The 24,799-nt window shown below is 42.1% G+C and overlaps 1 protein-coding gene across 1 annotated transcript in view; it reads left to right on the top strand.

Moving 5' to 3' along the window:
* Window positions 1-24,451, top strand: part of CNTNAP2 (contactin associated protein 2) — a 1,911,935-nt gene extending 1,887,484 nt beyond the window's left edge. The window contains exons 23-24 of the mRNA XM_045864107.3: window positions 15,670-15,750; window positions 19,202-24,451. Of these exons, the coding sequence (XP_045720063.1) occupies window positions 15,670-15,750; window positions 19,202-19,401 (281 nt within the window). The 3' untranslated portion in view covers window positions 19,402-24,451. The remainder of the gene's footprint in view (window positions 1-15,669; window positions 15,751-19,201) is intronic.
* The last annotated feature ends 348 nt before the right edge of the window (window positions 24,452-24,799 follow it).

Genomic DNA, 24,799 nt, shown 5'->3' with positions numbered 1-24,799 from the left:
TATGATAATGATTCAGCTTTTATAATAGCATTTAATATCTCATAAAGCTGGTTTCCCTTTTATTCTTTTTCAAAATTTTTCTATCCTCCCACACTTACTTTTCCCATGTGATGTTAGAATTCCAGTCATTTCATTGGGATCCTCTAGAATGTCTATTGAGATTGAATTTTATGTGTAAGTTAATTGCAAGTAATGTTTCCCTGTCCAGCAAGAGAATGTCTTTCCATTTATTATGTCTTCCCTTCCATATCAAATTCAGATGAATATAACTTTAAAACCTTTCCTGGTAAATTTCCAAGTTGTTTCTCCTTTCTGGCAAAGCAATTAAAAACAAAAACAAAAAAACCCTCCCTATCTTAAGGTAAGCTAATTCGACACCTAATTATATTAGCAAAATCCTTCATAGGAGCACCCAGATGAATATTTGATTAAATATAAATGAGACAAGGTATGTGCACACAAAGGACCATCTTAGAATTCTTCCTAATACATAACACATCTTACATGTATATATGCTTAAGGATTCCTGTAGGCATATGATATCTTAAGGATTCTTGTTTTGGTAAGTCTTATCAGGGTTAGGTGTTAAATAGTATCTAATGCCCAACATCTATGGACATGACCCAGCTCTTTCTCTTCTGTGATAAAGTAATGGGGTGAATTGTAGCAATAGATCTCCAAATAGTGAACCAGGCTTTCATTCCTAGCAGGAACCACATTTAATCAAGGAGAGGCATTCTCTCGAGGTATAACTAAAGTAATTTTACTAAAACTTTTAGTGGTTTGGTTTTTGTTTGTTACATTAATAATTCTTGGGTGGGATAGGTTTGTAGCATCCTTTTATATTTTTTGTGGGGGTGAAGATTGGGTTTTAAATTTATGCCAGCTTCATAATAAGGGGCCACACAGCAAGAAATGTGGGAGGCCTCAAGGAGAGCAGTCTCAGATGGGCCAAAAAGGAAACCGGGCCCTCAGTCCTACAACCCCAAAGGCTGAGTTCTGCCAACAAGCACGAGCTTGGAAACAAATGTTTCTTAAGAGCCTCCAGACAAGAACTCAGCCCTGACGACACCATGACTCGAGTCTTGTGATCCCCAGTCACACCATGCTGGATTTGTCCATTGCCCTCCAACTAGTGGAATAACAAACAAGTGTTATCCAGACTTTAATGAGCTTAGAATCACCTGGGGAAATTAATGAGATTCAGTAGGTCAGAGATGGGATTTGAGATTCTGCATTTCTAACAAGCCCCCAGGTGATGCTGATGCTGATGCTGTGGGTCCACAGGCCTCATGAGTGGCAAAGATAAAAGTAGCCCTGGAGCATCACCTGTACCTTGCAAATTTAATAGTCTTACCCCGTGGGGCTCCTAGGTGGAGGTTTCAGGGGAGGTCGTGATCCCAGGGTTGTGGGATCGGGCCCCCTGTCGGGCTCCACACTTGGGGTGGTGTCTGCTTGGGACGCTCTCTCCCTCACCCTCTGCCCCTTCCCCCACCCTCTCTCTCTAAAATAAGTAAATCTTAAAAAATATATATAGACTTACCCCTTAAAACCAGTGGAGCCCACTGGGTTTGTGTTTTGTTTTTTGGCAGGCATAGCTCTTTGACAATTCTCAATTTCTTTTATGATAACTGGTTTAATTAGATTTTCTTTGTCATCTATAATAATTCCTGTTATATTATATTTTCCCAGACATTTGTGCTTTTAATCTAGGTTTTCAAATTCATTTCCATAGTTGAACAAAATAAGTTTTTATAATTAATTTCCATTCTCCAGAAAATTTCTCATTCAGATGTTTTATACTAGGTTTAGGTTTTCCCCCTTTTCTTCTTGATTAGATTATCTGACTTGTTTTGTTTTTGTTTTTTCAAAGAACCAGCTCTGGATTGATTTATTAGTTCTACCATTTTTCTGTTTTCTCTTACCACTTGCTTTTATCTTGACTTCTTTAAATATATATTCACTGCTCTTCAACTTTGTAATTTGAATGTTTAATGATCTCGTTTTCATTGTTGGTGTGTGTAGGCACGTGAACCAAAGTTACCAAATCTAAGCTCCAAGCCCAACACTCACTTCTGACCTCACCTCCCAGAGGCAATGTCTTGGCATAAATACTTTTATCTAAAGCACCTGAAAAGCCCCTGGAGACCACCTGACCTGCTACAGCCTCCTTGTGTCGCTGAAAGAACAGATCTGGGAGGCTTGCATTTTGCAAAGCAGTGGGGGGCCAGAGATGAAGAAATGAGGGATGCAAGTGGTTGAGGTGAAACAGGGTGACACCTCCTCCCTCACCCCCGCCTTCAGCCCCACCCCTACATACCAGCCCCTCCGTACCCATGCTGCTCCCTACTGGATCCTGTGCCTGACTGGGGGGGCGGGGTGCTGCCCAGGGATTGCATTCTTTCCTAACTAAGACTGTCTAGCTCTCCAGAACACCACTGTGGAAAAATCAGAAGGGACTCCAACATCCAGCTTTGGGACCACATGTCAGCCCTTCTTTCCTCCCTCCTGCGGGCTTCTCTTTCAGTCCAGTTTTCCTCTACCTCTCTTCTCCTTTGTCCCTCACAGTAGATTTGAAAGTCAAGGAGGTTAGGATTGTGTTGGTCTTGTCTCTGTGCTCTGCACCCTCCGACCCCACCGCACCTGGCCCCGTCCTTCGAGCCCTGGCTCTCCTAGTTCTGTGCCCGGCCAGCCTCTCGGCTCCGTAGCGGTCACATGGGGCTGGGAAGGGCAGGGGAACACTGGGTGCGTTGCTATGCTGACTTCTCTATTGACAGCAGAACCACTGACTCCCGCGGGTCCCACTGTTCATTTTTGCCTCCTTCTTGTGCCGTAGAAATGTTACGAGAAGCCCACAAAAGTGAGGCAGGTTTGAGCTCAGCGTTGTCCAGGGATGTCTGAGCCTGACCTAGGCTCCATCAGACCCCTGTCTGACCCTTCCTACCGCAGTGTGTCTTGGAACATCCGTCCATACCCCTTGGAACCATTCAGGGGAGTGCAGCATCTTCCAGATGAATCTGGCGTTCCTTCCTTTACGGACTTGTCACTCGGAAAGACTATTGTCAGAATCCATGGGTGTGATTCTCCCAAGGGAATCCCCCCACCCCAACCCCGACCCCCTGGGAAATGCTAGTTCTACCTTTGCTGAGAATTCAGGGCCTGTGTCCTTGCCTATGATTTCAAAAGTTGCGGAAACGTTATCCAGATGAACTGTTTGACCCAACGCCATCCGCTTTTCAGAAGAAAGTCACTCCAAACCCCAGTAACAAATAGGTGATAAGTTGTTTTTCTCACTTGAAAAGATCTTTGGTTGATTCCCCAGGATCTGCAAGACTACTCAGAAATGTCTAAAGAGCCAGGGGGATTCTTGATTCTGCTGCTGAGTTTCTACCTGAGAGCAACCCCGGAAGGCTTTGCGGGGGTGGGGGGGGGGGGGTGAAATCAACTTTATGTTAAACTGTAAATGTACATAAAAATCGATATTGATGTGGTTGCGATTATTTTAAACATGGAGCTGTAGACAGTTTGCTCTGAAATGTCCCCCTTGGAAAGGCTAAAAGTGGTTTTCAAGAAATTACTTGGGAATTTTAACTTTTAGAAAGCTGGGAAGGATAAAGACAGAAATGAAAGCTTAGATTTGTGAGTCACTTTAATGGCTAAAATGCTTTCGGCGCCTGGTTTTGTTTTCTCCTGGCGGTGGGCCTGTGTGGTATGTTTGGACGTTATTAGCCACCTTTTAGAGATAAGAAAAATCGACTCACAAAACAAATGCATTCATTCCCTCAGTGAACACCTGAGTGGCTGCAGCATGACTAGCTTAGCCCTGGTGGCACTTCAGCATCAGCGGGGGACTTTTCTAAAACTCCCTGATGCCTGCTCCCGTCCCCAGAGATTCTTAACGTGCAGTCAGGCCCGAGCCAATGGCCCCGTGTTTACAGCACCTCGCTCAAAACTACACAGAGAATAGCGTTACCAGGTCTTAAAATTCAGGTACACTCACTCCAGATTCAGTGCTTTTCCCACTTTTCCTTCCTTTCAAAAGAAATTTTAAATTTAAATGTCAAAGAATTCCAGTTCCCATTTAGAATTTCATTCCTGCCTCCTGTCAGCCCTTAAACATAATGCAGAAGTCCGAAATCATAATCTGTATCTCTAGAGGTGAAATCCCTGCTACTAAATACACCTTCCTTTTTCTTCCCGGTTTCTCTTTTTCGATGTGGGATAAGTCATCCCCAAGACGACTAGAGCCAATTAAATATTTTTTCACACTCTGTTGACATGAATGAGAAGAGCTGTGGCTTTGTGCTAGAAGTTTGTCACATTCGATAATGATGTGAGCCAGCACTGAGGAGGAATCTATTTGTGGGAAACACTGGGAAGCTTTCATTTGTTGTACGAGGTTCTCTTTGATGACCCTTAATCATTCCACCTGCCAACAAGCAAAGACAGTGTCTTCTCAGATCCGAGGTCAATTCGGGAAGAGAACGGTTCAAAAGACAGCAGACATATCTAGCATGAGAGTTGTACATTCAGTTTCATGAGGTCACCCTTCTTGAAAGAAAAGGCATTGTCTTGGGATTGGAATTATGAATTTTCACTTGTGCTAATGCAGCTGAAAAGAGTATTTCAAAAGCAAGAGTCCAGCTGGGCTTTGATAAAAGACTTAAAATATGTACAGAATTAATTTTTAAAAGCACTTTAGGTTTGCACACTCGCCCCTTCTAATAGACCACACAGCGGAGCCAGAACCCAGTCAGCAGGTGTGATCTGGGTGGATACCACTGGGTTCTCAGAAACCCTCCTCCTCTGTATACTGATTTCTGGACTCTTAGGGATAAAAAGGGTCCATTCTACATTTTGATGAGATAGCAGTTACAACGCAGACCTCCTACAAAGCCCAAACCATGTGGATCTTGACAGAGCCAGTCCATAGAGAACAGGAGCATATTCATCATCTGAAACAGAAGACTGCACTTTTTGCAAGTCAAGATATAGATGTTATAGCAGATTAAATGTTTTTTAAAATGCATTTTATTATTCACTGTGGTACCTCAAAAGACATATGATGATGACAAAAGCAGATCAGTAATATTCGTTTCCAAAAGAGCTTTCCACAAATTATGGCCTTTGAATTTACTAGAAATTTCCATAAAGGGGGAGTCGAAGGATACATTCATTCTTCCATGATTTCTCAAATGAGTCAATGTGCCTAAATATTCTCACAAATGATGAAACTCATCTCTTGGGTAGATTTCGGGTGATAAGAAAGTTATTTTCACTAAGCTTCCACGCCATAAATTCTGGAAGTCCAGAACCTTCACTGATATTTGCATGATGCCTCGTGGATGTGTTTCTCAGCAGAAGTCTGGAGGCAAGAGCTTCAGGGTCTCCGGAGGGTGTTGGTCTTCTGAGGGGAACCAATGCCACCACCGTCCGATCCATCAGGAGATGGAAAAGACACGTTTTTGGCTTGTTCACCATGATTGGTTTCTTCCCATCCTCATGTTCTCAGCCACCCTGTCCTTGGAAACTGAGACTGTTTCCACTGTTCAGCAGACAACCAATTCTTGCTAATAAGCTTTGCCAATAATTAACCACAAATCGTATTAGCTGAGACCCCTGTGTACCCGCTGTGTTCACCGGGCTTGGAAAATGAGTCTGTAACTGTGACCCAGCATTTCATCCAGTGACAGTCGCCCTGGAGCTTTGGAATATTGGACACACCACGTTCCTCTATGGCCACGGGCCTTCCACCCTGAGCTGGCCGCCTTCTGTCCCGGCACAGCCTCTGCCCATGCAAGAGCCAGCAGCAAGGAGACCAGAATTCTTTCAAAAACCAAAGCAATTCCAGAAAAATTGACAACCCAGCATTTTGGAAAATAGGTCTGTTTCCTCTCCTATGTGTCTTCAAATGCGGCTGTAACATCAGGAACCTAGGTGCCAGCATCACAGTATTTTCCCCCGATACACTTGCTTTAGAGAATCAACTTGTGTTATTATAATTTTTTTAACCCAGAAGGGTCTCCAAGGACATGCCTTAGATAACTGTTTATTTAACTCCTTGGCTGTTTTTTTATGAGACTGCTCTTAATATTGGCTAGTGATAGACTCTACCCCTCCACGTTCAAAATACCAAAGAATCGAACTCAGAAATTAAAGCGGAGTTCCTACGGTAGCTTTCACAACACTGAGAGGAACAGGACTAAAGGAAATGGAACAGGGGGTGTCTGTCACAACTCATTGAAAACACACAAATGGGGCACCTGGGTGGCTCAGCTGGTTGAGCGACTGCCTTCGGCTCAGGTCATGATCCTGGAGTCCCTGGATCGAGTCCCGCATTGGGCTCCCTGCTCGGCGAGGAGCCTGCTTCTCCCTCTAACCCTCCCCCCTCTCATGTACTCTCTCTCTCTCTCATTCTCGCTCTCTCAAATAAATAAATAAATCTTTAAAAAAAACACACACACACACAAATGATTCATCCAAAATACCAAAAACAAGCAAAACCAAGTTTCTCCGAAGGATTTCTTTTAGTTCCCTCTCAGACACCACATTAAAGTAAAGGCATAAGAACAGCCAGAGATCCAAACCACCAAAGGTCTCGGTTCAAACTCTCCCGCTCCAGGTGAGGTTTGTGTGGTCAAGCAGCCTGTTGGAAATGCAGACTCCCAGGCCCCACCCCAGACCAACTCAGTCAGAAGCTGCATTTTCACAGGATCCCAGGTGGCTTGTAGGGACCCTAAAGGCACAGCTGAATGAAGTAAAGGAGACTCTTAACTCTAGGGAACAGACAGGGTTGCTGAAGGGGAGGTGGGGGGGATGGGGTAACGGGGTGATGGGCACTAAGGAGGACACGTGATGTGATGAGCACTGGGTGTTATATGCAACTGATGAATCACTAAATTCTACCTCTGGAACTAATAATACACAATATGTTAATTAAATTAATTTTAAAAATTTCTAAACAGGGAAGAAGAAAAAGCTTAGAGAGCCCCCAGTGACACAGTGCATGGTTCCCCCCTCCCTGACCTCCCTATTTAAATAGAAGCGTAGGGCGCCTGGGTGGCTCAGATGGTTAAGCGTCTGCCTTCGGCTCAGGTCATGATCCCAGGGTCCTGGGATCGAGTCCCGCATCGGGCTCTCTGCTCCTTGGGAGCCTGCTTCTCCCTCTGCCTCTCTCTCTCTGTCTCTCATGAATAAATAAATAAAATCTTTAAAAAATAAATAAAAAATAAATAGAAGCGTCAGCCCCAGAAGTGGGGTGGGGGATCCTGCTGCTGCTGAGTGCAGTGTGGAAACCCTGTTTTCCCTCAGAAAGGGGGTTAAATTGATCATACTCCCCCAGATCTGGGGCTTCTGCATCCCTGATATCAGCCTGGATTTATTTACGCCCCGTGGCAGAGGAAGGCAGTGATTTCCCACCTCGGCAGAGGGGAGCGTGGCAGCCTTCATTGTGAAGGGAGCGCCGCACCACCAGGCTCCCCAGCCCTCGCTCTGGGGCTCCCTGATCTAGACTTTCAAGGCTCGGCTTGAGAACTACAGTAGGATGCACGGAAAGCGGCTTCAGTGAGTCCAAAGGGTGCACGCTTAGGTGGCCGGCACCTCCCCGCTGGAGGACTCTGAACACGGCGTGGGATTTAGCCTCTTCCATGATAGAGAGACGCTGAGGGATCCAACCTGTGAAAGCCATCACAGCCTCTGATCCCAGAGTGCCCAGGACATCATCCAGCAACAGCTTTGACAGCCGACTCAGAAACAATTATAACTGACATGAAAGAAGAAACAGTTTGCCCCCCTGAGCAGTAGCAAGATACTTTTGTCCAAAGTCAAAGTGGATACCATGTGTCTTACCTGTGTTTATTTCATGGAATACAAAGTCTGAGCTTCTATCAGTAACAAGCTATTTCCAATTCAAATACCTATTTCTAGTTAATCAGACAAAAGAATGCGATGTCAGCCCAGTCTGGGAATACCAGCAAATCTTTCTTCCTAAAAGGCAATTGAGACAATTCAGAGTTGGCTTAAAAAAGGGGGGGGGGGGGCAGAAGGGAATCTAATGTAATCAATAGCCCATTCAGTTCTTTTGTGTAGAAGTTGGCATTATTTGAACAATCAGACATACAGCAGATGATGACCAGTTCCTGTATTCTGTGTATTGTCACCTAATGAGCCTCTTTTGGTCACTGGCTCTCTGATGGCTGGGCAAGCAGCTGCCACTTGAGGACTTGCCATCCTTTAAGAAGCTGGAAATGGAAGCCTTGTTTAACTTCTCAGGTCAGAAGCCAAAATCCATAATCTCTTCCCCGTTTGGAATTAAAATTTTGGCTGGCTATCTTTCTGTAAAAACTGAAGTGGGTGTAGAGGTATAAATATGAGACTGACGCTCGTGTGGATACGTGCCATACTCTGTTTGCCTGGATAAAAACCTGGTAGGCTTGAGAAACCCCTCCTTCCTGAAAACGTGATCAGCCATAGCCTCTCTGAAAATAAAACAACGTCCCCTTATAGCTTCACCATCTTAGTCGGCCACCATTTGTGTTCATATGTTTCTAAAATATCCGTCAGTAGTGAATGGCTAAAACAAATTATTTGAAAAAAATAATTTTCTGCCATCGAGCTCAGATTGGAAGAGAGAATAAAACGAAATGAAACAAAGAGGCTGGGAAGAACAAAGACACATATACAGCATCTAGCCCAGCCCCCGCTGCAAAAATCATGTGGCAGTCTAAATTAAATTATAGCTAATAGCAGCAGTTTTTTCCAAGTATGTCAAATTATCACTTTAGATGCCGAAGCTCAAATGGTTTCCATGGCGATATTTTCTCTAGGAGATGTCAGCTACTATCTAATTTTTTTGTCCCTGATATATGACAACCTGAAGCTTTTAGTGCCTTTCATTTGGGTGGTTTTATGTTAGATAATCTCGATTTATTTTTATATGCATTTAAATGTGTGTTTTATTTGCAATTGGTTTCTGAGCCCAAAGTCTACAATTTTACATACTTTGAAACTTAGTAAATAAGAACCACAACTATCTTTTATAGTGAAAAAAAAAAAAAAAACTTCTGCCCCTTCTGGGGCTGACGCTTCTATTTAAATAGGGGGGTCAGGGAGGGGGGATCCATGCAGTATGTCACTGGGGGCTCTCTAAGCTTTTTCTCCTTCCCTGTATTTCATTTACTACTTCATCCTCTCCCTGCCTGCTCAACGGGACAAGCAAGAAATTCAAGGCTAAAGAATTCAGATCTCTCTTCAATATTCTGTTCTTACAACTGTCTTTCAAATCATTTATTTGTGCTTCAGCACCTGCCTGGAAACTTCCTCTGTTAATTTTTCACATTCTATAAACGCGATCAACAATTATATTCTGACAGTGATGTTTTAAAGTACAATTCACACTGTCCATGATTTCATGATTTCACAAGTGTTTCCGTGGTGGTAATAACCATGCTCTCCGTGCTGTTTGGGCCCATGAGGGACTCCGATCTGGAACCAAGGGAATATTGGTCTTCGGTTCTCCTACAGTGTTGACTCGGAGGTTACCGCATTGTTCGGCTGATCCCGTCACCATGTGGAATTATCCTTTGTCAGATACAATGTCTCTCATGCTCAGCTTTCGAAGCCTGACAAGTGCAGTCAGAAGCCTTTATATATCCTTGGCTTCCCCAGGCAGGCCGCCAACCACAGTGAGAATGACTGGGCTAAATTAGTTCATTGCCTTAAAAACCATGCAGTCGTGTTGATGATTTGCCAGAACCAGTGTAGACCATGTATGGTGATGGAGAGCCACTTTCCCTGGTCCTGCTCTTACCGTGTTTATTTGCATCAGAAATAGCTCAGCTTAGTGTTTTGCAAGCGGTTTCTGGAACCAGTGTCCCGGGTTCAAACCCTGACTTTACCACTTACTGGTCCTGGGAGCTCAGACAAGCTTGTAGCCTTCCCAAATGGGCTGAATATGCCAACCTGTCAAGGTCCAATGTGAGGATGAAATGAATTAATGCATGCAAAGGGCTTACACAGTACCTGACTTGTAGGAGGTGCCGTTATTGTATTCCCTAAATAGCTTGCTCCTGAAATTTGAATTTCATGTACACTTACGTGTCGTACTCCACAATGGAAGGAAAATGCTTCCGGGTTGATTCTACCCAGGACTTGCTCTTCTGGGCCCAAATGTGAAGAAAGACTCATCCAAATGATGACTAATTTCATAATCCTAGAATTTAGAGGTTTTCTACTCATCACATGTAAACAGTCTACCTGGTGACCTGTGATGTCCCTCACCTCCTGGCAGGCGGGGTTCAGAACTTGCTCCGGGCACTCGAGAGCCCCGATCGACTCTGCTACAAGGGAAGGGCACCCCCCTCGCCCCTGCGCAGCGCTCAGAATAAGAGGTGATGATTACACTGTCATTTGCCTTCCCGGTAAATCCTGCCAAGAATACAGCAAAGTGAAGGGCAAAATGCCTTTGGAACCAGAATAAAACATTCATTCTTTCTATTCTTTGGGGGAAAGAAAGCGCATGTTTACTCACCCAGTTCTAAGACCTGATCACTTTACTGTATGTGTATAATTATGGGGAACAACTCCCCTTAGGCCTGCTCTTAAAAGTTTGCTGTTTCCTTCCTTGTTTTCAACCTAAAGATAGAGGAAGAAGGAAAGTGCACCAGTACTGAGCTCTCAGATCTCTTCGCATGTGGCAAAGACAATGTCCGTGTGTCGAGTGTGAATCTGACCTGTGTCTGAATATGCCTGGGGCCTCTGATCTGTTTTCCTTCTCTGGGTGAGAAGGGCAGTAGGAGCGCACATAGGGCTCTGAAGCCTCAGCCAGGCTGTTTAACAAGAAGTGTGTGGGTGAAGAATCTCTCCTCGTCGATTCCTCCAGCAACATGCTCTGCCCGTCCTGCACTGGGCAGAGAAGGGGAGCTAATCTCTAGGTGTGCAAAGGAAACGTGGTCTGTGCATGGTCAGTATAATGGAGGTGGCCAGACAGACAAGAGGATATGAGCAAGGGAAATAAGCAGAAATACACATGCTTCTATGAGACACTAAATCAGAGCTGCCGTAGTGCCATGCTTTGGAGGTTATCATCACATTCTATTATTTGGAGATCCAGGAGAAAAGTGTTTTGAATATAGTCTTTGCCTATTTGATGCAAGTCTGGTCTTGAGACTGGTAAGATCTAGAGTCTGATTTTTTTGTTTGTTTTTTTGTTTTTTTAAGTAGGCTCCATGCCCAACATGGGACTCAAACCCATGACCCTGAGATCAAGAGTCACATGCTCTACCAACTGAACCAGCCAGTCTGTTTTGACCTGCTCATGCATTTCCCAAAATATAGGTTCCTTGATACTGCTGCACCCCTAAAATTGCTCAGCTCGCCCAGCAAACCGGGGGTGGGATGGAGCAGAATGGAGCATATATCATGGATGAGCTTTGTGCTTTAGTCTCACTCATGTCTCTCGGCTTCCATGTTTCCTGATGTGCATTTCCCAGAGGATGTCTGGGCCCTGGGGGAATGGACAGTTACAATGAAATCATTTCAGATATATCTATCAAAATAGCAATTGCTGTGCTTGCCAGAATAAAAGAGATTTGCCTCAAGAGGGTAAGGACTCACACACTCTAGGACAACCAGGTTTTAAGTAATAAATAAAGCCATGAAAATAGGGATGCTCGTGCAAGAATCAGAACCCTGCCCTTGAATTTCATAAGGACTCCCGTTGTACCTGAGGGTTTCCCACTGGTCGTTTTCTGATAATCACCAAAGGCTAGTGGACACAGGAACCACTAGGGCCTTTCTATACTCAATGTGCTCATTTCCTTTATTGGGAAGAATAAGCACGCTGCCTTGCTTTAAGGGTTATGTCGAGTTTAGGTAGCTGACTTCCAAAATTAGATGGGCACTGGAGACTTGATTATTAGAAGAGGCTACAGAAACATTTGCATACATACCTCTTAATTGACTGATTTTAACAAACATCTCCTTAGCTCCTGCTACTTGTCCGCACTATTTGTCATCGGGACCGCAAACGTAATTAAGATTGGCCCCTGCCTATAAGAGGATGGCTACCATGTAAGGAGGGACAAGAATTAAGACTGATCGCCCTTGACAACAGTGCCGGACACGTGGCTGAGGATGGTTTTAGGAAAGAGGTAAGATTTGGTGGACACAGAGAGGAAAGGCAAGGCGGATGTGAGGGGACCCCATGGGTGAGCAAGGACACATCCACCTAAGCGTCAGCAATGTCAGGTTGGAACAGTGGTCCTGGCAGGAAGAAGCAGGAGAGAATTTCAGCTCAAAGGAGGCCTCCCTCCCCCTGCCAAGGAGTTCGGATTTGAAACCAAAGGCAATCCTGGGATATTTTAAATGTTCTCTTCTAACTCTTGTTGTTGTTCTCGGATCATCTCAGGTCATCCCCACACCTTTCACTACAGTTTGTGTCCATAACTTCAAGAGACCCAGAGACAGGCATATCCGAATCACTAAACATCTGTGTTTCTCTGCAGTTTTGTGGCCAAGGATGCAAAGCCATAAAGTGGGTTTAGAAGCAGAAACTGTGCTACATTCTACCATCCACATGACCCAAAGCAGAAAAGCAAACAGTTTCATAGTATCATGAATATCACACAATAGAATAATAACAAAATTGCCCCTGTAATTTTTTGTCTCCATGCTTCATGTCTTTTGAAGGGTCACATTATTTAAAAGTGGTGAGATTTCTGTGCTTATCAAAAGGAGATGAGAAATAGGAGCCACTCATAAAATACCAAATATCCAGGAGATCTCTCCATCTGGGTGTCCCGTAGGCACCTCAAACTCAGTATGTCCAAGACAAACCAGATTTATCTCCCTCATCCCCTAAAAAGTCTCCTCCTCCCATAGGTCCTGCCCAAGCTAAACTGTCTGAACGCTGGGATTTCCTCACCTGGCCGTCTCTTCCCAGCCCTCAAAAGACAGGATGGGGAAGAGGGGTGACTTTGGAATCAATCCTGCCTGATTTCCAATCCCAGCTGGGCCACTTACAAGCTTGATGACTTTCTAGAAGGACGTGGACTAAATCGTGTCTAGATTTAGGTGATTACATTGTCAGAAGGCCTGGAAACTACATCAAGGATGGGCACCGAAAGTGTAAGCTTTCATCCTTGGAAAGAAACTCTCAGTCTCTCAGTCTTGGAAGGTTGGTTTATGTCAGGGAATTATGTGCATTAATAATCAGATCTTACTGTGCCCTATGAGTGCATGAGTTACAACACAACAACTACAAAGCAGTTTTAGGCAATTTACTGAAAATATATAGGGTCATAACTATAACCACATCCATGCTTCAGATGAGTGTTTTGACTACGTAAACCAAACCCTTCAATGGGGCACGGAAAGTTCTCATTAATAACAATTTTCATCTTTTTTATTGTTTACTGTGTATCCCCAGCACTTAGAATGGTGCCTGACATACAGTAGGTGTCCTGGAAAGTGTGTTGAATGACTGAATAAATTTATTTGTCGCCATCTACTAACAATACTTCTCTCAAGAGAAAACTCGGGTTTAAAGAAGAAACTGAGGTTTCTAAAAACATTATTTGTTTTATGTAAGCCATTTGTACTCACACAGGATAATTTTATGACCACCCTTAACAACAGGTGATGAGCCTATAAATGCAAGATCATTGCATCGTTGGCCTGACACTTGGAATTTTGAAGATCAGTCCATGCCGTCTACCCCAGAAATTCCTGAAGGGCAGGGAGAGTTGCTGATGCCTCTGCACTCCACATTGGCTCTGCCCCTTTCCCTCTCTCCCTGGATTTAGGATCGGACCAGTTAAAATAAGCACATAATACTGAAAGGTCTCTCCTACATCCACCAGCTAAGGAGTGAGGGGGATATGAAAAGTCCCGAGGACTCAGAGTTAAGTTCTCTTTCATTTGTATCTTTCTTAGTGTCTGTGTTTTAATCAAATCGACAGGTCTGAGTGGCACTGATGGCCAAGCTGATTTGGAATATGATGCGTCCAGAAAAGAATAATTTTCCTGGTCTTAAGTAAGAATATCAAGTCGAAGAGAGAAAGGGTTAAATAGCATTTACTGGTAGAATCTGAAATCTCTCTTTTTGGTTGCCCTATTTGTTAGGGAAAAGGAGAAGAAAGGCTCTACCTACTCTCCTTTTCTTTAAGATTTTATTTATTTGACAGAGAGCGAGAGAGGGAACACAAGCAGGGTGAGTGGGAGAGGGAGAAGCAGGCTTCCTGCTGAGCGGGGAGTCCGATGTAGGACTCGATCCCAGGACCCTGGGATCATGACCTGAGCCGAAAGCAGACACTTAACCGACTGAGCCGCCCAGGCGCCCCTCTACCTACTTTTCATCATTATCCTGAGAATCCTTAGAAGTAGAGCTTGAAAACCTGAGTCCACAGTGAGATTCTCCTTGAATCAGAACATAAGCCTATTTCCTCAGTGTGTACACATTGAATTATGCCAAACAACTACTTTAATTTTTTTTTAATATGTAGTTGATGCCATCCAGTAGCCATGGCTCTGACTAGACTAAGGTAATCTGCTGAAGGAGAAGCTGCTTCTGTTGGAATATTTGCCTTAAACCTTAACTTCTCAATCAGAAGTCCAGTGAATGTGAAATCATCTTTGAAGCTGAATTGGCTTGTATGGATAATGATAGATACTCTCCTGACCTATCTAAAGACTTCGGGATCTATTTGCCTTGTGGGTACTTGAAATGTATCTTAGAGAAGACTGGAATTTAATACCACTGGTTCTTTTTTTTTTTTTTTTAATAGGGAAAGAAACAAATTTCATTAGGCAGTTTATATTATTCTCAACTCTTAGGAAATTTTACCCCCGTATAAATTCCTGACACGTCCTATGTTTTATTAGAGCCATGTAAAATATTAATCTGAAGAAATGATTACTTTTGGGGCGCCTGGGTGGCTCAGATGGTTAAGTGTCTGCCTTCGGCTCAGGTCATGATCCCGGGGTCCTGGGGTCAAGCCCCGCATCAGGCTCCCTGCTCAGCGGGAAGCCTGCTTCTCCCTCTCCCTCTGCCATTCCCTCTGCTTGTGCTTTTCTGTCTATCTCTCTGTCAAATAAATAAATAAAATCTTCAAAAGAAAAATGATTACTTTTTAAGCTAATGCTATAAGCTATAAAAAGCTCTACAAAAACAGTCAAGGTCACCCGTTGTGAATGGGATAAAAATGAATAGGAAGCAGATTTCAGCCAAACATAAGAAAAAGGGTTCTAATACGTAAGCCTGCACATCAGTGGGGCTGAAGCAGGCCAGCTGAGATAGCTCTGAGACTCTCTAAAAGTCCTCCAAAGTGTTCACAGTGCTCCTCTGGGCCTCGTGTCAGGGAGAACAGCCAAACCAGGGGTGGAGATGCGGTGATCTTGTGGAAACAATAACAAGATGCGTCTGTCTGAAACCAACAGCTCATCTGGGAAAACAGGAAGTGTTGAAGAGTTGTATGAAGAAATACGCATCGGGGCACCTGGCTGGCTCAGCATCTGACTCTTGGTCCAAGAGTTGTGAGTTCGAGCCCCAGGTTGGGGATGGAGCCTACTTTAAAAAAAAAAAAAAAAGAAAAAAGAAATATGCATCAAATTTGGGGGGATTGATGGTATCCTTAACTCTTACACTTGACTTTTCCATGTCTTCCTCTGCAGCCAGTGCTGATTTTCCATATAATCCAGGACAAGGCCAAGCTATAAGAAATGGAGTCAACAGAAACTCGGCTATCATTGGAGGTGGGTGATGTATAGAACACGCTTTCATGTGGCTACTCACCTGTGGAAAGTAATAATTTTCAATAAAATCATAGTTGTAAAAAAAAAAAAGTCATGTAGATTTTACTTGATTCATTTTGCTATTTAAATATGACTTAAGATTGTAGCATATGGATGTGGAGACACCTGGCTACCTTTTAATGCTGACCTGTCAATAAAGGAGGGGGTGTGGAGCTAGCCAGCATCTGGCAGGCAGATAGGACATCGTGCAGGAGCCAGGACATCCTTATCCCACCTCTCTTTTCCATTCCAATTCTCTCCCCTCCCAGATGGCCCAGGATAGCTTACTACAAAAGTGGGAAGGACTATGCTGGTCTGGTTTGAATTGTCTTAATAAAACTTATCAGAAAATTAATAAGCCAGAGTATCCAAAACTTTCTAGCCTTCTTTCTCACCATGGACAGCTGCAGAATGATTGAACTCTCCTAACACAGTCCCTCCTATCTGGGTCAATACCGACAGCCCTCTTGCCCACAGCCTTCTTTTCTTCCTGTGCCTTCTATCTTAGTTATAAGGATGTTTCCTGCATGTCTTAGTATAGCTAACATTGTAAACATATCCAGGATTTTAAGCCCAACCAGTCACCTTGGCTTAGCCAGTAGGTTTCTTTTCCACGTGGAGACAGTAGATGCCTATAAAACTAGAATACATTCAGAATGCTGCTTCGATCACATTGTCCAAAGTTCTGGTATAATCTTATCAAGGTCCCTATTCTCATTGATCTTTGCTTTTTTAAGATCAACTTTATTGAAGTATAACATGCACGTACTCAAATGGAATGGGTCAATGACTCGTGACAAACACGCACGCCCATAACCACCACCACAATCAAGATATGGAACATTTCCATCCACAGAAAGCTCTTTGTGTGCCCGCCCCACTCCCAACCAAGGCAACCTCTGATTTGCTTTTTGTGATGTAGATTACTTTCACCTCCTCTTGAATTCCATATAAATGGGATCATATAGTAGGTCGTCTGCGGTGCCTTTTGCTCATCATAGTGTTTTTGAGAACTATCCATTGTTGCATCATCAATAGTCTGTTTTAATTGTCAAGTTGTATTCTATTGAATGAATATCATTTGTTGTATCTACTCCCCTGTGCTATTTGGTTTGTTTCCAGATTGGAGCTATTTTGAATAAAGCTGCTATGAATATTTTTGTTGAAGCCTTATATGAACATAAGTTTTCATTTCTCTTTGGTGATCCCTAGGAGTGCAACTGCTGGGTGTTATAGAAAGTGGATATTAAGCTTTATGCGAAATTGCTATCCAGTTTTCTAAAAATGGTTGAACCACTTTACATTCCCATAATTAATATCTGGGAGGTCAGGTTTGCTCCACAGTCTTATCAACACTTGGTATATTTTCAGTCTTCTCAATTTTAGCCACTCTAGTGGATGAGTAGTGGTACCTCATTGAGGTTTTAGTGGGAATGATCTGATTCATTGAGGTTTTAGTGGGAATGATCTGATGACTAATCATTTTGAGCATCTTTTCATATGCTTATTGCCGTTTGTAAATCTTTTTGTAAAGTGTCTGTTTAAAACTCTTTCGCCATCTTTTAACTGAACTGTTTGACTTCTTCTTTTGAGTTATAACAGTTTTTTTAATAGTCTAGATAGTTTAAGTCCTTTGTCAGACATCTGTATTGTGAATATTTTCTCCCAGTCTGTGACATGCCTTTTCATTTTCTTAGTGGTATTTTTTGAAAAGCAAGAGATTTAAATTTTGAAATAGTCCAATTTTTCAAATCTTTTCAGTTTGTGATTTTTTTAATTCTCTCTTTAAAACATGCCTATTCAAGGTTGTGAAGATTTTCTTCTGTGTTTTCTTCTAGAACTTTTATAGCTTTGGTTTCAGTTACCAAGTCTATCATCACTTTGATGGTACATAGTGTGGTATAAAAGTCAAAGCCATTATTTTCCAAATTAATACTAGTTATTCCAAGACCATTTGTTGAAAAGACTATATTTTCCAAATTTAATTTCCTTGGAGCTTTTGCCAAAAATCAATAGACCATATATGTGTATGTCTGCCTTCTGGGTTCTATCCTGTTTTGTTGAAATATATATCTTTCTTTACCCAATACTATGCTTGCTTTATTGTTTTACCTTATATTTATATTAAGCCTTGAGATGGCAACATACGTTCTCCAGTTATTTCTTTTTTGTTTTTCAAAATTATGTTGGCTATTCTGGATCCTTTGCATTGCCATATACAATTTAGAATCAACTTATCAATTTCCACCAAAAAAAAAAAAGTTTGCTGTGATTTTCACTGGGATTACATAAGATCTATAAATGGACATCTAAACAATATTGGGTATTTCAGTTCTTAAACATGGTCTATCCACCCATTTATTGACATCTTTAATTTCTCTCAGTAAGGTTTTATGGTCTTGAGTACACAGCCTTGAACAACTGTGTTCAGTTTGTTTTATTATAAATGGTATTATTTTATTACTTTATTGCTTTTAATATTTTTCCGAGTATTTCTTGTTAGTGTATAAAGACACAATTGATTTTTGTATATTGACTTTGTATCCTGTGATCTTGCTAAATTTACTGTTAGTTCTAGAAGCTTTTTTTTTTTTTTTTTTTTACATATTCCTTAGGATTTTCTACATAGATAATCATGTCACCTGAGAATAAAGAAAATTTTTACTTCTTCTCTATCTGCACTTTTTATTTCTTTTTTATTTGTTTTACCGCACTGGCTCTGGGCTTTCAGTACATTGAGAGAGTTGACATTCTTCCATTGTTACATATTTTAGAGAAAATCTGTTTATTCTTTTAGTATTGAGTAAGGTATTAGCTGTAGGTTTCTCACAGATGCCCTTTATCAGGCTGAGAAAGTTTCCTTCTACTAATAGTTTCTGAGACACTTTATAATGAATGGAGGTTGAAGCTTGTCCTGTGCTTTTTCTCCTGTATTTCTTCAATGTGGTAAATTACATCGCTTTATTTCTTTAATGTTAAACCGATCTTGCATTCCTAGAATTAACACCACTTCATCACAATATATTCTTTCCCACACATTGCTGGATTTGATTTGCTAAAATTCTATTGAAGAGGACTATGGGTCTGTAGTTTTGTTTTCTTGTGATGTGTTTGTCTGGTCTTAGTATCAGGATAGTGCTGGGCTTCTAAAACGGGTTGAGTGGTATTTCCTCCTCATCTGTTTAATTGTCTGACAATTACTGAGAGAAGAGCATTGAAATCTCCAAATGTAACTGTGTATTGCTCTGGTTTCCTTTCAGTCCTGTCCATTTCGGTTGCTGTTGTCTTGGAGTTTTGTATTCTGTATGGGGGAGGGTGGTGTTTGGGGGAACCCGGGCGCCTGGGGAAGGTAGTGTGGGAGGGATGAACACATGGTCTGTTTAATCACCAGTGCTTCTCCTGTCTCCATCAGGTGTCATCGCTGTGGTGATTTTCACCATTCTCTGCACCTTGGTCTTCCTCATCCGCTACATGTTCCGCCACAAGGGCACCTACCACACCAACGAAGCAAAGGGAGCGGAGTCAGCAGAGAGCGCCGATGCAGCCATCATGAACAACGACCCCAATTTCACAGAGACCATTGATGAGAGCAAAAAGGAATGGCTCATCTGAGGGGTGGCTGTTTGGCTATGGGAGAGGGAGGGGCAAGTTATTAGGGAGGAGGGAAAGGGACAAAAGCACCCTACTTCATACTCTTGAGCACATCCTGAAAATATCAGCACAAGTTGGGGGAGGCAAGCAACAGAAAATTCTGGAGATGGATCGCCACAAAAAAAAAAAATACTTTTTAATATTTCTTTATAGCTGAGTTTCCCCTTCTATATCAACTCAAAATAATACAAAAAAAATGCTTTTAGAGTTTAAGAAATGGTTGAAATTTGTAGGTAATGTGTCTTATTTTGTGTGTGTTTAGAGGTGTTCTGAAAACCCATGGTAACAGGGCAAGTTTTCTACATTTTTAAGAGCCCTTAGAATGTGGATATTTTTTCTTGAGAAAAGCTGATGCACATGGCCTCCAGCATTCTCTTCCTTTTGCATATAGTCAGTTTTTAATGGGCTATCATAGTAACTAGTTCGTATTCATACAGTATTTCTTTTGGTGTCCTGTAAATTGGAAAGGGAAAGGAAGGGCCAAAGAGAACCGATTATTTGCCAGTTTTCGAAGAGCCCTCAATATGTGCCAATTCTCTGAGAGTTCCCGCCTGAAACAGTTGAAGGAAGAGAGCATATGGGCCCCTGCTGTGTAACAAAAGAACCAACAAACAGAGAGAAGCATTAAGAACCAGGACAAGTAGTTTCATATTGGGATTGTTGGTTTTATCTTTCATCAAATTCTGCAAGCTAATACTGTTCCTTGTGTGTAGTCCTAGACCTACTGACTATCTGTGACTGTCAGCTATAATCCAGTGGTGATCAGCTGTTACAAAAGATTTCTCCTCTGCTTTACCTGCAACATGTTAGGTTACATTGTATGTGTGTGGGGTGGGGGGGTGGGAACCTCAGTGGGGAATTAGAGCCAGATGTTACGATTTGTTTGCTCTGTTTCTTTTATAGTTGCAGCAAGAGTATGGACACTTTCTAGTGAATGCATAAATTAGGTTGCTCTTCTTGGTTTGCTTTAAATCTCTAGTTTTGAAGCCCCTGTGACAAAATCCTAGCAGACCAGGTCCTCTGAATGGACATACCACAATAAAGCCAATGCTTGCTATCATTATTGCTTTACTCTGAATCATATGGAAAACACTGCCATATTTTACATCATCTACTCCATATACTACTGCTCCATCCTAAATAGACACACTGCCATGATTCAGGGACTTCTTTGGCAGATACATTTGAACCTCAGGTTTATCACAAACCTGATAACTGATTGTTGCTTCTCAGAGAATGGACACACGTAGATAGCCACACTTCAGTCTAATCAGGAATCTTGACCAACTTATTCTAACAAATAACTCCTTGATTTTATTTTAAAATGATAGACTTTGTATGTAAACAAATGGGACAAAGCTCCTTTGGGAGCATCCAAAAAAAAAATTTTCATTTATTTATTTGTAAAAATTACACAAAAGTTATGTCTAGAATGACTATGATTTATGATCATTATATTCAGACTCTTAATAAGTACTTTTTAAAAATTTTTTTAGACTCCAACATTTTGAGGAATTAAAAAGGATCCCTTTTTTCCTTCTCCTGGAATGGGGTAAGATGAGGTTAAAAAGGTATTGTTGCTATTTTTCTGACCGTGTGCCTCAATGAAATGGAAATTCTAGTTTGTTAGGGTTATATATACATATTTTTCAAAATTCTCAGTATGCCTAACTTATTGGAGGATCTCAGCTTCTTGGGTGATGAAAAATGTTATCTAGAGTTGCCAATGGCATGTTGTACACATTCCAGAGGAGATACTGAACCGGTTAATTCCCATTAGAGTCAAGGTAACAGAACCAAAGGGAATTCCCTTTTATAGTTGCTGACCTCAGCCACAATCATGAACACCCTTAACTGAAAAAGGTCTTGATCATCATTCCATATACATTGTTAAATGAAAAGTATGTGGTATGACTAAACAGCTGAACAATATAACTTTTACAAATGACATATTCAAAATCAAGGCTATTTATTTAACCAAGATGACTACCAAGAAGGGTTCTTTCATGTATTGTCAAATTACAGAAGCAAATTTTAAACATTATGCTTAGTAGGAATGTTTCTGATTTTTCAAACCTATTTTATAGGTTATTACTTTTACACTTAACCAATAATGCCAGATGGAAATTGAGTACTTCGTGCATTTCCCATGATAGCTTTAATCTTTACGCATTGTCTCTGCACTTTCCCTTTCTTCCCAAAGTGATTAAGGGGTCAAAACAATCAAGAACAACCCCTGACACTAAAATGTTCTCACGCTTTCTCTTCACTCTCTTCTTCCCATTTTCCTGCCACAAAAGGTGAAAAATAAAAACCAACACTTCTCTCACCAAATTTGCAAACCCAGGGCACTGGAATGACTAGAGGGATCAGTGGGTCTCCCATGTCACCATCTTTAAGACATACATATGACACAGTCTTTCCCTTTTGGGGGGTAACAGTCTGGCCAACAGACAAGACACCAAAAGGTGGATAAGGTATTAAGTAACTAAGTTAAGTGCCAAGTGAGTGCTGGAAATCCTCGGCTTCTCTTTGGAATTGTGGTCTTCACCAAAAGTCCTAAGTGTCTCTGTGAAGGCCATATCCAGTACATTCTAAATGGTAAATAATTTATGTGAAATAGGGAAGCATCTCTTTTTTCCAGCTCCCTCCCTTGAAAGCTCAGCACAGTGCAGCCTGGACAGCCATGACATTGTGACCCAGGCTCAGTGCCTAATCTTGCTTTGTCAATCATATCTCGCACGGTCTTGACCTCTTCTATCCCAGGACAAGATCAACCAAGTCCAAAGAGGCTGGTGGTAGCCTTTTTATATAAGAACAGACTAAACAAAAACCAAAAAAGAAAAATTTTTAGAAACAGGAGGCTGCTGTGAAGTTTCAGGAGAAGCTGATGGCTGATTGAGGGCGATTTGTGTAGGGAACATCCTCTGTGTATAAAGCAAGCATCTGTGTTTTGAGAAGGTAGGAGCAGGACTTTGAAAGCAAGATCGATGCCGTTCTCAGCTCTCAAAATAACGTATTCCCTAGACCCCAAGGAAACTAGCTCAGGAGGTGAGAAGTTATATTGTCAAGTTCTTCTCTGAACCTTCTTAATTCAGAAGGCTATGTTTCCCCTTGTGACTTTCAACCAACTGCTCGAAAAAAGAGAGAGAGGAAGACTTGTTCTGTGGAAGTTTTTAATAAGAAGCTAGAAACAAGGGTTTGGAGTGCCTTTGTTGGACAATTTCCCATTGCCCTGCATTTGCTACACAAGCATCCTTCACTAACAGGAGCAGGGATTCAGAGGCACAGGAAAAAGAATTTGCATGAGCCAAAGAGATCTTAGGTTATTGCTGAAGGTCTGTGGAGCAGCCCCCAGATGCCAGCAGAAAGCTGGGCACCAAGACAAACCATAGGAAGCACCTACGGACAAAGTAGCTACCGGATATGAAAACGCGGTGTTAGTGTTTGTCCAGAAGAAACTTTTACTTCCTTCTATAACAGGATCTGTTCTTTTCAATCCTCCCACTTGCTCTTTTTCTCCCTTTCTTTTGTGGTGTAAACATTTTAATGGTCCCTTTGTGCCTCCAAACAATAAGCATCTGGTTTAAACCTCTTATATTGTTTCCTTTTCATCATCCCACCAAGCAGTTACTAAATTGAATTCCAGTTAGCCCGCCAAAATAGGTCCTAAATTGCTAGGGGCAGTAGAACCAACTGATCCTGAAACAGAGGAGAAACAAACAGCGTGTCTAGCTGACTTGGGCTAAAACCAATGGGTGCCATGTTTAAAGTGATGTCTTGGTGAGGGTGGACCCTGAGGATCAGCTGTTAGAGTCCTAACCCTTCCTCTCTCCCTGACTTGCTATGTGACCTTGGTCAAGCCACTGAACCTCAGTCGCTCTTTGCCCTGTTTTGAAGATACAACTGTTTTGCCTACTTAATAAGACAAATTGTGAGGTGCCATTGCTTCTTGAGGGCAGAATACTTTGACACCCACATATAAAGGCCCAAGTCGATAGAGCCTACTGAAAGACTTACTTTCTGGCCTGTGGTTCTTAGTCCCACCAAAGAGACAATGTGGCCACATCTGGAAGTGTACAGATTTAGGAGACAGTTGCTGTACAACTGTTCAGTTATTAATCAAGGAGACTGCCCAAGAGCTAACCTGTCAGCCCTCGGAGATGCAACAGCCAAAGACCAGAGAAATCAGAACTTCGCATGCACAAAGTCTGTGGTTCCCGCCCAGATGTGACAGACAGCTTACGTCTCCGGTGCCACTGGGTCAGCTTGCACATAAGACAACATGAGAAACAAGAATGATTTTTTTCGCGTAGCCTGGTGGCACCGTGCCTACGCTACACATACCGTGCATGATAATGTTGGTGACTCTAGAATAGATTTCTTTCACAGCAGTATTTTCTGGATACCAATGGTACATAAAACTCATTGTCAACAAAATAGGGAAACCGGATTAAAAAGTTGATTGTCTCCCGTGGAGCAAAGACCGGCAGAAGGTAGTGAAGATACCTGAGCACACGGGCATTTCATATCCAAGGCGCATTTACAAGTTCACTTTCCAGGTGAGAATGTGCTTTAAGGGCAGGTCTACGCAGATGGTCTGCAACGTTTCCGAGGCTCAGTTTATTTTAAACAGCAACTGCTGGGTTCTAACGTGGCTAGGAAGACATACCCTTAAGTGGGCCAAGATACCGTTCAGATGTTACTGATTCTGAGTTCGTTTGGATTTTTGTTTTGTTTTTTTTTTTTTTCAGTGAGCATGTGACTGCGGAGGTCAGGGTTACGGAAAGCTGGGCTAAGTATTCTTCCTGTAAAGTCGATTAGGATTCCACCCTGTGAAATGACACAAAAGTTCACTCTCTAAAAGCAAGAGCATGTAACATAGAATGACAGAAGGAAACTATGTATGTATGCCTAATATTCTTTGTGAATGTCTTTCATTTAACTGAAACTATATTAGAAACCAGATTGATAAATAAAAACTCCAAAATAGTTTTAATTATCCTAAAAAGTGATCCTTTGTGTTTTGTTCCGCATGATTCTCTTAGAAGCAATTTTCAGCCTTCGGCAGAGAAAGTTCCAAGCACTGAAATATACATCTGTTGGGAATATAATCTTCCCCAAAGTTGCAGAGATGCCGTCACTCCTCACAGATGGGTCTTCAGTGGATGTTTTCATTGTTAACCTTCTCTGGTCACCCCCACTCCCCACCACCCCGGTTTTCTTAAAGTAGCATAATGGATATTGGCTTTGTGTTTTGGATTAATTTACACACAGCTTGATAAAATGTGGTTAGAGTTAAGTGATGTCCAGAATACATTCTGAGCCTTGTTTGGAATGAGGGAGTAACACTGGATAA

Source organism: Mirounga angustirostris, unplaced genomic scaffold (genome assembly GCF_029215605.1).
Source record: "Mirounga angustirostris isolate CCGP_5_RB_7025 unplaced genomic scaffold, mMirAng1.0.hap1 SCAF_12, whole genome shotgun sequence".
In the NCBI taxonomy this organism is placed as follows: Eukaryota; Metazoa; Chordata; class Mammalia; order Carnivora; family Phocidae; genus Mirounga; species Mirounga angustirostris.
The sequence above is the reverse complement of the archived record's forward strand: the minus strand, read 5'-3'. Positions and strand labels throughout refer to the sequence as shown.